Source organism: Punica granatum, chromosome 7 (assembly GCF_007655135.1).
Source record: "Punica granatum isolate Tunisia-2019 chromosome 7, ASM765513v2, whole genome shotgun sequence".
NCBI classification, from domain to species: Eukaryota; Viridiplantae; Streptophyta; class Magnoliopsida; order Myrtales; family Lythraceae; genus Punica; species Punica granatum.
In genome coordinates this window covers 27,911,800-27,926,984 of record NC_045133.1, presented here as the reverse complement: position 1 = coordinate 27,926,984, position 15,185 = coordinate 27,911,800, and the positions used below count along the sequence as shown (strand labels likewise).

Below are 15,185 nucleotides of genomic sequence, written 5' to 3'. Positions count from 1 at the left end.
TCCTGTACATTTTATCTCTCCAAGAATTAAGTGCTTAAGCACCTAATTTATGATACCACCTTAATTTATCAGGCAGGCAAGCCCTTAGTTGAATACGATTTGAAGGGAAAATTCGGATTCTGCGACGCAACAACATAAACGCTACCGGTTGGAAGAAGAAGCAGGCACTTCCCAATCAAATCAGAAGCCAAAAGACCTCCGGTTCTCGATTTCTTCATCAGCTCCTCCTCCTCTCTGCTCTGCTGACGAGACACAGCTGACAGGCGGGGAGAATCGAAGCATCATGGGGCGACCTCCCGGTAATGGTGGCCCCGCCTTCCGATTCACTGCCCAGGAGGTAAACTCACTGCCCCATTAGCCATCACCATTCGACTCGTCACTTTCCATCGTCGTTTTAGAATTCGCTCGGTCCGTGATTTTCCCCGTGTTTCAACTCAATGGGTGTCCGTTCGCGCAGTTCGTAACCTCAACTGTTTCCTATCGGCTAATGGGTTTATCGATTTGCCATTAGTTGCATGTCCATTTGTGATTGACTGACTTGTGATTCTTGGAAATCGGGTGGGCCGGACACATTGCCGGGTAATCACTGACCGGGAAATGTACGACCCTTCTGCTAGATTCAGTTTGATTTGATTGTTTTCCGTGAAACTCTTCCCATTCATCGGCTGAGCAATTGTGGTGCAGCTAGTGTTGTTTCATGTTGGATTTTCTTGCTGTTTTATGCTCGTAAATCTTGCTGGGAAGCTGTATTGAAGTCTGACCTGAGATAATCTTTCTGAATTTAGCGGCAAATAATAAGGCACGAGCGCGATCCATCGAATCATCGATGGTCTGACTTGATTTGGAGCAGTGAATGTTCTCTGAAACCCAAAAAACTCGTTTCCTTAGATGGTTAAAACTCTCTGTATTAGTTCCATGCGCGAGAGACTTCTGCATATGGAGAGGTTTCTCATCGAATACTGTGTCTCTTCGCTGTTTGAGTATTGCCTGCCAAGTAGGACTAATTTAAACGTGCTGAGGGGTTAGTTTACAAAGATGATGCAGCCCGGGAAAACGAGGATGTAACGGTTGCTGTTGAAGAAATTTGTCTGGCTTTGTTGCAAAACTGAACGTTTTGATTGAACGTAGCTCCTTCCATATATGATAATGTCTTAGTGATAAGATTGTATTTCCTCTTCGTTAAGGTCGTTGAGATGGAAGCTATTTTGCAAGAGCATAACAACACAATGCCGGCACGTGAGATCCTTGTTGCTCTAGCAGAAAAATTCAGGTATCCCTTGCCTTTACTATACTACCTACAGTATACTACTTTTATTATATTCATATAAAATGAAGCTCCATTACTACAAGATATTTTATTGTTTCCTTTGCTTTTTTGGAATTTCGATTGGTTTACAGGCTTTTATCCTTTTTACAGTAACTCGCCAGAGAGAAAAGGAAGAATGCTGGTGCAGATGAAGCAAGTAAGAACAGAGTCTGCCACTACTGAATTCTCGTTCGATGGTTTATATGTACCTTTATTTCCCACCTGCTTTAATTTGATTAATGTAGGTGTGGAATTGGTTCCAAAACAAGCGCTATTCCATTAGGGCAAAGTCGACAAAGCCCCCTGGAAAGTTGACTATTTCTCCAACTTTTCGGGATGACTCAAATCCTATGAGGAATATGCCTCAACCTATGGCTGCTTCTGTTGCTGCATCAATTGCTGCTCCCACAGGTAGAAGTAACTCTATACTTAGCTTATTCATATTCCTAGTTTAGATCATGTCCATTGTATATTACGCATCACCATTAGCTTAATTGGCTATACTACAATTAAACGCTTTCTGTGTAGTATGATAATTCTGAATTTACTTCCATGAGGATGCATCATATGATAAGTAATGATTTAATCTGAAACTTGATAATGTTCCCAGTCTGCAGCTGGGCCCTCATGTACAGTTAACTGACATGCTTACTCTCTTCATGTATTTAATCAGCTTCGACACTTTGTTTTGACTCATGGTGCTGCGTTAAGCGTCTTTTGCCTTTTCATTCCCCCAACACCCCACCCCCAACAAAAGTATTTGGGTATAAAATGGAATAGCTATTTCAAGTCTGTTGTGGTTTTTAGTTCATTACTTGGAGAAAGTATTACAGTTGATAGGAGAAGAGATCGAAGAAGCCCTGCCATAACTGCATGCATTTATTTCCAAAGCCTTGTGATAAGTCTTTGTTTCTTCCTTGAGTGGCATAAAAATCGAGTCATTTCACTTTCTTTGGCAGTTACAAGTGTCGGATGTGCTCCTTCAGATACTTCTATACTGGAGTTTGAAGCTAAGTCTTCACGTGACGGTGCATGGTTTGTATCCACATCTTTTTTATATGTAGCGAGCTTCATTTTCCTATTAATTTGGACCAATCTGGTCAACTTATTCGATCTATGAACATCTCAGGTATGATGTTGCAACCTTTTTGACCCATAGACACTTGGAGACTGGTAACCCGGTATGTACGCTGCTATCACTTTTTCTCACATTCTTACAGTTACCTGATTTCTGGTGCCATCCTATCTGTAACCTTTAAATTTTTTCTTTTTTTTTCCTCTTCTAGGAAGTACTAGTCCGATTTTCTGGCTTTGGAGTGGATGAGGATGAGTGGATTAATATCCGTCAGCACGTTAGACAGCGGTCTCTCCCTTGTGAAGCTTCGGAATGTGTCGCTGTCCTTCCTGGAGATGTCATACTCTGTTTTCAGGTCAGAACATCTGTTTAGTGCATCTATGATGTATTGATTCTCAATGGTTGAAGAGATTGTGTATAGATTTTAGTCAGATTTACTAAAACTCCATTTTTTGACTGGCCCAGGAAGGTAAAGAGCAGGCTCTGTATTTTGATGCCCAGGTCCTCGACGCACAAAGAAGAAGGCACGATGCGAGAGGTTGTAGGTGCCGATTTTTGGTGCGATACCTTCATGATGATTCTGAGGTCAGAGTCTTCAATCCCATACCGCTTTCTTCTTTTGTTGATTATTCTTTACAATAGCTAAAACGACGGTGTGTGGGAAATTCTATTATGAGCCTAAGTCTAAACCTGGTTTCTTGGTACCGCTTACTGGCAATTGTCAGTTATTATATTGGAGTTGCAGCAACAAACTGTTGTGATCAAAGGAATCTTTTCTGGAGCAGATAAAAAGCCGGGAAAAGAATCTCTTGATGATGTTCTCAAGCCATTTGTGTGGTCACATTTTATTAAACTTTAACGCCTATTCCCTATGGTGAGGACTGGTCTAAAACATTATTAGGTGCCTCTAGAGTGTGTATGAAGTAACGAAGTGGACCCTAGTTTATCTTTCCAGGGTTCATCGTGGACATTGTTAGCGGTGATTGACTCTGAATATTAGCATTGTCACGTGATAAGCAGTATTTGATAAGAATTGGCAGGTGGTAATGTGCCGCATTTGAAGTCTCTTCTTCTCTCTCGTCAAAGATTCTTTTTCCCGGACTCCGTGGCTGCCATGGTTTACAATATCTCATGGTTACTTTTCTGCAACATTCCGTAACCAGGAGATCGTGCCCCTGAGAAAAGTTTGCCGCCGGCCCGAGACTGACTACAGGCTCCAACAGCTCCATGCTGCAACTGCAAAGGACTTAGCAGCACAACAACATCTGCAGAAAGCCAGTGGAGAATCTCTGACTGGTAACCCTCAAGTTCAGCAGTCTATGGTCCCAGAAACAATGCCGAAGCATCAGATAAGCCTCTCGACTGTGCCTCCAGTAGCCCCGGCTCCCCAACATGTGAACATCGCTTTCTCGACAGGACCAGCAAATTCCACCTCGAATTTGGGGGGAAGCGCCCCAGTTAGTGGTGCTGCGAGTGGCGGCTGGGGCGAGAAAGCCCAACAAGGAGTAGAATAGCTGAAGGCTTTGCCGGGGGAGGTTGTTCTGACGTTAAAGTGGTCTGATGAGCTTGACTGATGATCTTCAGATATTTGGATTCTTTGATAGCTATATACCTTCTGCGATCACTAACTTGTTAGTTAGAATTCATCCAAAAAGAGAAAACTCGTTGGTTAGGAATTTATGATTGTTGAGCAAATGGAATCGCTGCTCGTTAGATGTACAAAGAACTCAAGACCAAATTGGCAGATTCCAGTGACATTTGAACTCTCTCTTGTTAATCATTTCCATATAGTCACGATGTTTGTTGCATTTTGACTGGGAGAGACATCGAACTTCTTTTAACTAATTTTTAAGCACTTTTTCGATATGGAAAGGAATAAAAAAAAAAAAAAAAGCCAAAAATCAAAATCAATTGGCACTCACTGTAGTTAAATTAACTACCTCGTCTGCGGAAACGAACACATCCACGTCTGTGCCCTTTCTCCCCGCTCAGCAAAACGACAGCGTTTCATTTGCTCAACGGAACGAACTCCTCGTTTCTCCTCTCCTCTTCACTTCAGCCACCACTTCCTTCATGCTCTTTGTTCGCTCGCTGTTCTTGAGCTAACCTTCATCAAAATGCGATTCCTCAGACCTCGTGGCATCGCTGATGGTTTCCTCAGGGATGCGGGTTCTTCGGCCGGAACTTCCGGTTGCGTTCGCGGTAGAATTTATGAGCTCGTCCGGGGCGGTGCCGCGGTGGCCCGTACTCCGTTGAGGGGGGTGAGGTTTATGGTCACCAGCTGCAGGGCGGTGCTGCTGCCGCGGTTCGGCGGGCCCGAGGTGCTGGAGCTCCGAGAGAACGTGGCGGTGCCTGATCTCAAGCCCAATGAGGTCCTCGTCCGCGCTCGGGCCGTGTCGGTCAACCCGCTCGATACTAGAGTAAGCTGCGTGTTTGTTCTTTCACCTTGTGTTTCCCGAATTTAATTGGAACAAATCTCACTGGTCTTTCCATTACTGGCGGAACAAAATGGAAAACGCTTGATGATTTACTGTATTGCCTAGCTTAGCTCAAAATAGGTAGATTATGCAAGCTCTGACATTTGATATCGTTATTGGCCGCATATAAGGCAGAACTGTACGTCCAATGATGTTTATGCATAATGGTATTTTGACTGCTGAACTATTGACTGAGATTGTGATATAAGAGGAGAACATAGTAGGATTTCTTTAAGAAAATTGAAAGCTGAGTTAATATACGTTCTGATGTCTGATGTTTCCATGAAAGATCGCATGCCCTTATTCTGCAGATGATCCCTTCACATCTGAGATGGGTCTCATCTGCCCTTTTCTTCCCTAATATGTATATAAGTCAATTTAGCTTGTTCTAGTGGAGCAGAGACAGTGTGGGTCTTTCCCAGTAGTTTGATGTTGATGTGTGCCTTTTCATTTGCATGGAGAATTTACCCGGCTCGATACACAGTTCTTCTTTCATATAAGTTTTGGGCTGCTGAATTAGAGCTCACTGAATGCAGCTAAAGAAGTGCTATAGCTCAATTTTCAGCTGGTAATAACTGTTTCATTCGGCTCCGATGTGCCTGAGTAATTTTGTGGAATTGTCATGTTTCTAAATACACTTTTTGCATTGGAACATATTGAAGTAACTGAAGGCTGTGGCATGTATGTAGGACCGAACAATTAATTCGACTGCAGACTGCTCGTTGCTTGCCTTACTTAATATGATTTCACTCTCCTCAAAGTTTCATTTATATTGCTGAGTGTAATATTTTCAGATGCGTTCAGGCTATGGTCGGTCAATATTTGAACCGCTTCTACCTCTAATTCTGGGTCGGGATATTAGTGGAGAAGTTGCGGCTGTTGGAGCTTCTGTGCGGTCAATGAGAGTTGGACAGGAAGTTTTTGGTGCGCTGCATCCAACTGCTGTGAGGGGTACCTACACCGACTATGCTATTCTTTCTGAAGATGAACTTACCCGAAAACCGGAGTCAATCACGCATACAGTATGTCCTGCAGATTTTGATGTTTCTTTTATGATTAACTTTTTCCATTGGTGATGATATTTCACCATTTCTGCCTTTGCCTATATGACTCTTCATGTGATATGTATTATCTCCAAACACCCTTTCTTTCACACCACTATGTTTCCTGATTGTACCAGTACTATCTGAAAAGATTTGCTATTCTTCTTTAGGAAGCCAGCGCCATACCTTTTGCTGCACTTACAGCATGGCGAGCTTTGAAAAGTACTGCTAGGATAAGTGAAGGGTATGTTATCTATTGAGAGTAGATATCAGATTTGTGGTCTCTGTTTTAAGTAAGAGTTACTTTACTATAATTAGTAAAATAAGGAAAAATTTAGAAAGTGCTGGATCATCAATCATAAGGTGGTAGAAACTTTTGACTGTAATTGGTATTTGCAGATGCATCTGGAATTGGATATTGGGTTGACATCAGGAGAAAAAGTTTAGGTTGTTAGATTACTCACTAAATTTTAGCTTGAGTGTTGATTTTAAAATATTGAATTGCGAGGGCTAGGAAACTGAAGTTTGATACCTTGCAGGCAAAGGGTGTTGGTAATCGGTGGTGGAGGGGCAGTTGGCTTTGCTGCAGTTCAGCTTGCAGTGGCTGCTGGCTGCCACGTCTCTACTACTTGTGGAGGTGAAAGTGTAGAACGTGCCTTGGCTGCTGGAGCTCAGCAGGCAGTTGACTACATGGTTGAGGTGAAAGATCTGTTCTAGTACTTCTTATTCCACTTGTGTGTTTCCCTATCAGGTGCTGAGCATGAATCTGAATTCTTTTGGAACTGTTAAACTTAAATCCCCAAAAGACAGCTGTTAGAAAGTTAAAAATGCTTTATAATGAAGTATATTGTCTTGATTTTGAATATTTTGGTTGAGCGCCGTGTCTCCCTTTCCACACATTTAAAATGTTTTTCAATGTTTCTGACAGGACATTGAGTTGGCTATTAAAGGGAGGTTTGATGCTGTCTTGGATACTATAGGCGCACCAGAAATGGAGAGAATAGGCATAAATCTTTTGAGGAGAGGTGGCCATTATATGACCCTTCAGGTAGTACATAAAAGCCCTGCGGATTGCATTACTGTTAAAATAAACTTGTAGATTCTAACTTCCGGCGTGCTAAACACCCCCCCCCCCCCCCCCCCCCCCCACAAAAAAAAAAAAGTAATATCTTTTTTCTCGTCCATCATATAGGGGGAAGCAGCGTCACTTGCTGATAGGTATGGACTAGCTATTGGGCTCCCGGCAGCTACAGCCATCTTACTGAAGAAACAGTTCCAGTATCGATATTCTCTTGGAATAGGTAAGTGCAAAGATTCTTAACGGTTTTTCATCTCTTGATGTAAAAATTTATATGTTCCTCAGACGAGTTTGCTATAATTTTCTGATATATGGATGCAGAGTATTGGTGGACATATATGAGGGCTGACTCAGAAGGTCTGAATGAGATCCGTCAGCTGTGTGAAGCCAAGAAGCTGCACATTCCTGTTGACAAGACATTCCATATTGCACACGTGCGGGAGGCTCACGAAGCTAAAGACAAGAGACTTGTTCCCGGAAAAGTCGTCCTGGAACTGGACTGAAGGAGCTCGACCCTCTTACAGAGAATGCAAGATAGTGTGTTATTCTGATGTCCTTGAGTGAAATTTTCTTAGCGGTTCCTTGAACTTCTGTTGGGAGAGCGAAAATGCAATGCAAAGGCTCTTTCCAGATAATAAGTGCCAAGAATTCTGTAAATAGGAAAGTGCGTTTACTTGAATTGTTTCTTGTACTGATTGAGAATTTGTAGATCTATCCGATAAATGAACCTGGAATCTGAGAACATACGCCAAATCTATATGGTCACAATTGAATGAAGGCCAACCTTTTTATTCCCTACTATCTTTGGATAATGAGAAAAGGGAGGGGAAAGAAGCAGTTTATATGAGAGAAAGGGAATAATAAGGTTCAATTGGACTTTTGGATACCAGTTCACACAGAAAAAAGAGAAAGGGAGTATTATATATTGCAGTGATATTGTTCAGTTCAGATTTTAAAACTTATGATCTTTCTCGGTCATAAGATTTGTTGGCTTTTTCTTTTTCTCTCTCTTTCTTCTTCTTTTTTTTTTTTTCTTTTTTTTGCTCGAAGGGCTTTTTCTCTCTAATTTTCGGGTTTGTATTATTATATATCCTTATCTAATGTTAGGGAGGAGAATATCCAGCTTCCTCTTCCATGGGGCATTGTTTATGGAACCGTATAAAATTGAATTTTTTGTTTTTATGAGTAAAAGGGGTTGGAGCGGTCGGCGTAGCAACTCTGACCTAGGCATAAATTATATAGGTTCGAATCCCGTCACGAAATGTTCGATTTCAGCCATTCCAATGAGGTATAAGAGGAATTATACGGGCCTACCGGCTCATTTAACAAATGAGGTCACTATATAGGTTAAATATACTATTATATATTTGTCAAACTCGAACAGTGGACCCAGTCTCCAGCTGGGCTTCTGAAGAAGCCTACCGGCCACTTTCAATGATTGGGCTCTCAATGTCAGGGAAGTTGAACTTTTGTTGAACGCGTAAACATGCATATATAATGGGCTGGCTGGGCGCTCATGGAGTTAAAAGAATGTTGCGTAAGGATGCATTTGCTCGATAATTTCTGATCAGCCGGATGCAATGCGATAAAAAATAAATAAATAAACCCAATAGGATCCGTATCGTTAATGAGTTGATCCCATTCCAGACCATCTTCATCATTGCAGAACGGCTACTAAAGTCATCCAAGGAAAGATGCTACTAATACTATTGGATATCTCGAAGTTCAATTTAATTTCCAGTCTATTCTATCAGCTTCAAAGGCCAAACAGGTGTCTTATTCTTCTCCCTGATGGATAATACAGGTGACTAGATTTGCATATCTACTGCACGAGGTCATCAGAACCAAATATCCGTTAGCAGCCGTAAATCGTAAATGCTTGGTTTTTTGTCATTCAAAACAAGGAAAAAAAAAAACAAAAACCGATGGGAGGGAGACTGGGAATCCCGCCAGAATCCGGCCACCAGCTACCCCTCCACGGGGCTTTAGCGATCTCTTCTCTTCTGTGAGTCCGGAGGGGAACCCATATTTTACATGGCACCTTTAGGTAGAAGATCTGTTTTGGTACTGCTATAATTATTTTATTCCACTCGCGTGTTCCATATCATCAGGTGCTGTGCTGAGCATGAGTTTGAATGCTAACGAAGTTGTTAAACTTAAACCCCCTCCAATTATAAACATAGCCGTTTTGATATAGTGGTAGAAGCTTTATCATGAAGTACATTATCTTGATTTTGAACATTGTGGTTTGAGGGGGTCGAAACTCTGTCCGCCCCTTCCCCCTATGTTAAAAAGCTTTACGATGTCATCGGCAGACAGTGAACTGGCTACTAAACTAAAAAGGGAGCTAAGGTTTGATGCCTTATTGGATATATACTACTGGTATTTGGTGGTGCACCGGAGACTCAAGAGAATAGGCATAAATTTCTCGGGGTTGGGGAGAGGTCAGGGTCGACGTTGGCCATTATATATATGACCCTTTGAATTCGGGTAGTACGTAACGTACCTCAAAGCCGTGAGGATTGTATTCCTGCTGTCGTAGAAGAAACTTGAAAATTCTTATTCTCGGAGTGGTGACCTAAAAAGAATGTACGTAATTAATGCGATTCTCTTTTGTCTCCCCTCGATCTCTTCTATCGAAGGGGGAAGAAGCTGCATCGCTTGCTTATATATACATAATGGAATTAGCTCTGAATGGGTCTCTATACGCAGCTGCACATTCCTCTCGTCTTGCAATACATTAATTCCAAATCTCGCAGGTGAGAGACTCTCACGAAGCTAAAGATCACAGTAGACTCGTTCCCGGGGAAGTCGTCCTAGAACTAGACTAAAAGTGCAGTCGACTTGTTAGCGCTGTACAGATTAAGGACCGTGCGCGGCCCGAGCAAGCGAATCGCGAGTCAAAAGATATCAAACGATTGTCAAATTAATGTGCGTGTATAGTACATGCATATACATTCATATATATATATGCATGAATTTATGCAAGAGATTTTGAGTCAATTCTTGGTTTATCATTAGTTGTGAAAAGAGGAATCTTGTAAGCAGGTTATATTGATCACTGATAACCGATACATATAGTGGAATGCCAGGAAAGAAAAATAGGAAAGGCTGCTAAGATTTCTAATTGCCTATTATACAATCATCTAATTAAGCTAGCTACGATAATATACAAAATATGATTCTGCTAATCTTGGAATATGAGGATCTCATAATTATTCCCGTAATAAATCCCGTCACCCATGCGCCCGTTCTTTCTACTGCATATTATGTTCATTAGAGTGTCGCCTTGGCCGCCTCCGAATCTGTATATGAGACGACAATACATCCATGGAGTTCTAGAACCATATAAAATAAAATGCACGTCTTTATTTATGCTTACGATATTCTCGCACTAAATATTTTTTAGGATGTTTGTTAAAACAACCCAGAAACGGAATGCATTATAGAATTTTCAAACGCCACGTCCTTGTGACCTGCCATTATTTCATTTATATAGATAATAATAATATACATAATAAATATATATACAAATGAGAGAAATGGAGTTTTCGATCCATCTCTCGTGGAATCGTTTGTAATCAAATCAAATTTATAATATATATATATATATATGTGTGTGTATATATTATATATTTATTTATATTTATAAATGAAGGGGGCTGGCGCCCGCCTGCCTGCGTGCTTGGTGCTCTATTCTATCTATTTATGTTTCTGTCCACACTCTCTTTTCTTACCATTTTAACTTCTATTTTCTTTTACATATCGTCCTGCCTGATCATGAATACATATATATATATGTATGTTGCAGAAGATGGCAAAGATATATGCAACAGTCTGATGACTTGACCTCGGCTATGGATGTTAAGAGGAGCGTGTACATTAGTACAAGACACGATCAGACTCCATCATGAGGACATGATTATTGTTAAGTTTGTCTCTGATTACATGCATGATTGATGGTAATAATCATCATTGTACGTTAAAATTAATGCTCCCATGCAGCTATCCTTTTTTTCTCTCTCTCTCTCTCTCTCTCTCTCTCTGTTTTTTTTTTTTTTGGGGTGGTAATAATGCAGCTATCCTTAATGAGGCCATTTTGGTCATTATCGATAGAGAGTCCGTAAAATAGGTCGGTTGCTTTCTGAGCTAGCTAGCCTCATATGCAATTGGTATGTACTATTGCACACTATCTATTTAAAACATAAAAAAGCTTCATTTAGTTTGGGGAAGATGAAAGCTGCTAACTAATTAAGTAAATTTAAAGTCGCATGTGGTAAAACATTTTTCTCTTTTACCATTATCTAGCCATGGATGCGGGCGTGAGCAAGCCAACAAATTCTATTGATTTTTTATCATCACGTTATTGAGGCGAAGGACATTTGAGATTTTGCTCCGCACTACTTCACACTAGCTATTAGTCTAATCGGCGAAGGTGCCCTGCATCAATCAGCAAGAAGTGAACAGGAATTATTGACTGGAGGATTAAGTTGAACATTTACTTTAAATTTGAGGATAAAACTGAACCGAAAAAATAATTGAGGATGGTGACAAAGACATATGCAAATTAAGGTTGCTTTAGACAATCTCAGTCCTCAAACCTGCCATGACCATCGATGTCTGACGATTGACAGGAAGATTCTTCCATGCTTTGTTAATCTGCTTATAGTATTTGAATTTCACGTGTGTGCGCGTGTTGATAGAAGAATATAAATTCAACGTACAACACATATCAACCATTGGCCATTGCAAATATTGCAGCAGCAGTGACATAGGAAGCCGAGGTGGAAGATGGGATGGAGCAAGGAGTACCTGGATCTTCTATGGGTTTCCCGCCGGGTTTGTTCTCGTCTTCGGGTCTATATCATCTATATATTCTTACTCTGCATATACATAACGCGTCCTAGCACAACTTCACTCGGGTCGTACTCCTTAGTCACTGTTTCCTGCGATCGGATTCCTCATCAATGGATGCATCTTCACAAACTGGGTGGTCTACGGCGACACCAGCACAACCATAGTTGCCATCAAATGCGTGAGCGTTCTCTTCTTTGCGCCGGTGGCCTTTTTCTGCCTCCAGGGAGGCGCGGGAACTCTGGTCCGCGCCAATATATCCTCATCACCATGCCCAGCGGTCGAATTCAGAATGAGTCATGACGAAAGCGGTCGAACAAGGATTCACTCTCTCGGAGGTGGGGCACCGGACATTCTACTTCGCACTGTCTCTGGTGCCGCGGTTCTTTGGCCCCGATTCCCATGCTCGTGGCCTCTATCATTTTGGTGGTTGTTCTTTGCATGAAAGACACCTTATACAGGGATCGAGGCTGATCAGCCTGACGACGCTGAATCGGGTCGTTAAACTTGCAACAATACAATGACAGGGAATCACAAACCAGTTGCAGGCAGTTCGCATTGGAAGACACCAGTATCTCAGTTCTGACGAGCTGTAATCCATCAGGATCCTCCGGCACCCCCGACCGAAGTCTATCCATTCCATATATATCTGGCTTGTATCCTTCAACGAGCGCAACATTAAAGGTGAAACAGTTACTCACACCTTTATTCGTAGGGATTTAGAAGGTCAGAGGCTTGCTTCGTCTTACGTGACCCGTTGCTAAATTTTGTTTCGATTTTTATTTTATATTGTATTGTATCATAGAGATAAATAAACTTCAAAGATGGATCAAGTCCCAAGCTGGACTTATCGGAAAGCCCACCGGTGTCTTTCAATGTGGTGTCATCACAACCCAATGAAATGATTTGGGCTCTCAATGTAAATGGTTCAATCAGGGAAGTTTAGCACTTTTGTATTATTCATAAACATAATGGGCCGGCTGGAATCATGAGTTAAGAATGTCGCGTAAGGAAGCTAAACTGCTCGATAATAGTTTCTGATCAGCCGTACAGCAACGCGATCGAAATTGCCAACAGGACCCGTATCATCGTTATATCAATCGATCCATTCCAAAGAGTCTTCATCTTGACGGACCACCAGCTACAAAGTTATCCAAAGAAACAAGGTATTAATACTATTTGATATATCTCGTAAAATCCATTTTCCATCTATTCCATCAGTTTTCAAGGCCCAAAGAGATATCTTATTCCATAGCTCTCCACAAATTACTCCTACGTTATTCTTCTCCCTGATGGGTATAATGCAGGTGATTAGATTCGCATATCGATCTACTGCATGACGTCATCGTAATCGAATATCTGTTAGCAGCCATAAATCGTAAATGCTTGGTTTTGTCATTCAAACGCGTTTAAGCACGAACCGTCCACAAAAGACCGTGGTTACCCCAGGATATCTAATGCATTGCATCATCTGAAATGGGCCCGCCATCATCATCTCTTAGTCCAAACTAATGAGGCTGGTGAGGTCGGCCTCAAGTGAGGTCGTCTTATGTGCCATGTCATGTGCGAGGTTGGTCGAGTCCTGGCCCAAGTTAACCGAGCTCGGTCCATCACTGACCAACTGAATCTCTACCCCGTTCCCGGTAGATGTCCTGAGGAGAGAGAAAGGACGTCGATTCTCCGAAGCCCCACCCCTCTAGCTCCCAATCCTTCATCGGATGCTACATAGTTTTAACATAGTTGGTGACCTATTATTGGTTGGAAAAAGTTAATCCAGTAACAATATATATGCTCTTATCTAACATTGTCGTACCAACTTTTTCCTTTCCCAAAAGTAATGATGATTCATTTATTATTAAAAAGAATACATGACAAAAGGTTCGAGTGAACAGAAATTATAAGATGAGAATAATCCGAGTCTCTTTGGCACACTACGTAGGGAAATTTAAAGATGGAATATGCATCAAGCAATTATTTGCAAATACGAATGTAGCAACCTTCTAGAATTCTAATCAAAACTTCTCATCGTCTCGCATGAACCCCGATAGAATCAAGAGAAGAGTCCTCACCATGTAGATCTCTGCTATTTGATATGGCCAAACCTTGACACTAGAATAAAGCACAACAGACCTTGAGCCGTACTCGTGCGTCAAGAGCTCTTCAAAAAACATTACTTCTTCATTGGCATGTATACCATTTTTTTTTTTATAAAGGAATCTCAATATCTAATATAATGAAAAATAAAAGAGTACGGTCCACGAGAAGACTTTTAAGAATCAATTAAATTAGGACCAAATTAATTTCTTTCTGCCAAAAGTCTAAACCCCGCTTTTAAGGATGCTTTTTTATTGCTTTTTTTTTTTGTCAGCTTGTGCTAGAAGCCCAAAAGAAAAGATGCATAGGCACATCCCACAGTGTCAAATCCCATTGCAACCCCATTCAATTCATTCAGGTCCCCCTTGACCGACCGCTTGACCCTCCTTTCATTATTCACTTCATCATTACACCCTGAACTGACCTATAACAAAGCCCACTGCTCCCTGCTAAGCTAAGCTGCTGCCGCTCCTCTCTCTCAGTTTCGTCATCTCCAATGAGATGGGGGAGAGAGTCTCAATTCTATTTCTAGGTGGGATTCACTAAATGTAAAATAGTCCCTTCTTTTTCTTTTTATCTTTCGGAGAGTTTGAGCAAATTGAGATCCGTCCTAATTTAAAGGAATCAATTCCCTTTTTCTTGTATCAGTAAAAATTTGATATGCGTTCAAAGAGAAAGAAAGAAGGCAAACGAATCGATATACATTTCTGTCATGTGAGACCACAGTCCATCTCCTTCCATTGGAAAGACGAGTCACAATTTCAAAAAGCATTGATTTATGTGGCGCCTATGTGGCACCAGTGGGGCCAAAATTAGGACCCAAAATGGGGCTAGCATTAGCAATGCTCTTACCACCAATTGCTGCACGCCACGTCACCACGTATAAACTGAATTTCGATGCTCACGACCGCAGCGGAGCATTACCTCCAAGCACTCTCTCTAGCTCACGCGCTCAACAGGCTCGGTTCGGTCCCGCTTCACTATGTTATGCGCGTGTGAGCACGAATTGCAGCTGACGAGGGGTTTTCATTTCGGGCAGCATTCACGCCCACTCGCAAATCGACGGTTCGTGTCGGATAACTAGCTGACTTGGAAAACAGCTTTTTGGAAAACTGGAGAACAGCTTTTAATTGCCATGCCAAAGTTAAAAGAGCCTTCAAAGAGGTCAGAGAAAATCGTGAGACCAATGAGGCTTTGCCATGATAAGAAAAATCTTCGAAACTTGTAATAAGGTTAATAAACGAACAAAGGAAGAAAC

At 41.5% G+C, this 15,185-nt stretch overlaps 2 protein-coding genes across 3 annotated transcripts; both read left to right on the top strand.

The window, feature by feature from the left end:
* LOC116214059 (protein SAWADEE HOMEODOMAIN HOMOLOG 2) lies at window positions 1-4,158 on the top strand. Of its 2 annotated transcripts, XM_031549300.1 has the most exons (9): window positions 1-337; window positions 1,185-1,270; window positions 1,418-1,463; window positions 1,552-1,717; window positions 2,266-2,341; window positions 2,436-2,487; window positions 2,593-2,736; window positions 2,847-2,966; window positions 3,545-4,158. In XM_031549300.1, exons 1-9 carry the CDS (start codon window positions 284-286, stop codon window positions 3,893-3,895), a joined length of 1,095 nt encoding a protein of 364 aa, XP_031405160.1. In that variant the 5' UTR covers window positions 1-283; the 3' UTR covers window positions 3,896-4,158. The 2 variants fall into 2 exon arrangements, with proteins under 2 accessions (XP_031405160.1, XP_031405161.1); XM_031549301.1 differs by lacking the exon at window positions 1-337 and having other exon boundaries at window positions 1,399-1,463.
* Window positions 4,159-4,381: 223 nt separating this feature from the next.
* Window positions 4,382-7,777, top strand: LOC116214058 (reticulon-4-interacting protein 1, mitochondrial). Its single transcript, XM_031549299.1, has 7 exons — window positions 4,382-4,801; window positions 5,653-5,880; window positions 6,072-6,145; window positions 6,441-6,600; window positions 6,830-6,949; window positions 7,094-7,202; window positions 7,301-7,777. Exons 1-7 carry the CDS (start codon window positions 4,499-4,501, stop codon window positions 7,480-7,482), a joined length of 1,176 nt encoding a protein of 391 aa, XP_031405159.1. The 5' UTR covers window positions 4,382-4,498; the 3' UTR covers window positions 7,483-7,777.
* The last annotated feature ends 7,408 nt before the right edge of the window (window positions 7,778-15,185 follow it).

Coding starts and splice junctions, on each gene's coding strand:
- LOC116214058 (XM_031549299.1), top strand. CDS start 4,499: ATGCGATTCCTCAGACCTCGTGGCATCGCTGATGGTTTCCTCAGGGAT. Junction 5,881..6,071: donor CGGAGTCAATCACGCATACA/GTATGTCCTGCA, acceptor ATTCTTCTTTAG/GAAGCCAGCGCCATACCTTT. Junction 6,950..7,093: donor GCCATTATATGACCCTTCAG/GTAGTACATAAA, acceptor TCCATCATATAG/GGGGAAGCAGCGTCACTTGC.
- LOC116214059 (XM_031549300.1), top strand. CDS start 284: ATGGGGCGACCTCCCGGTAATGGTGGCCCCGCCTTCCGATTCACTGCC. Junction 1,271..1,417: donor GCTCTAGCAGAAAAATTCAG/GTATCCCTTGCC, acceptor TCCTTTTTACAG/TAACTCGCCAGAGAGAAAAG. Junction 2,488..2,592: donor ACTTGGAGACTGGTAACCCG/GTATGTACGCTG, acceptor TTCCTCTTCTAG/GAAGTACTAGTCCGATTTTC.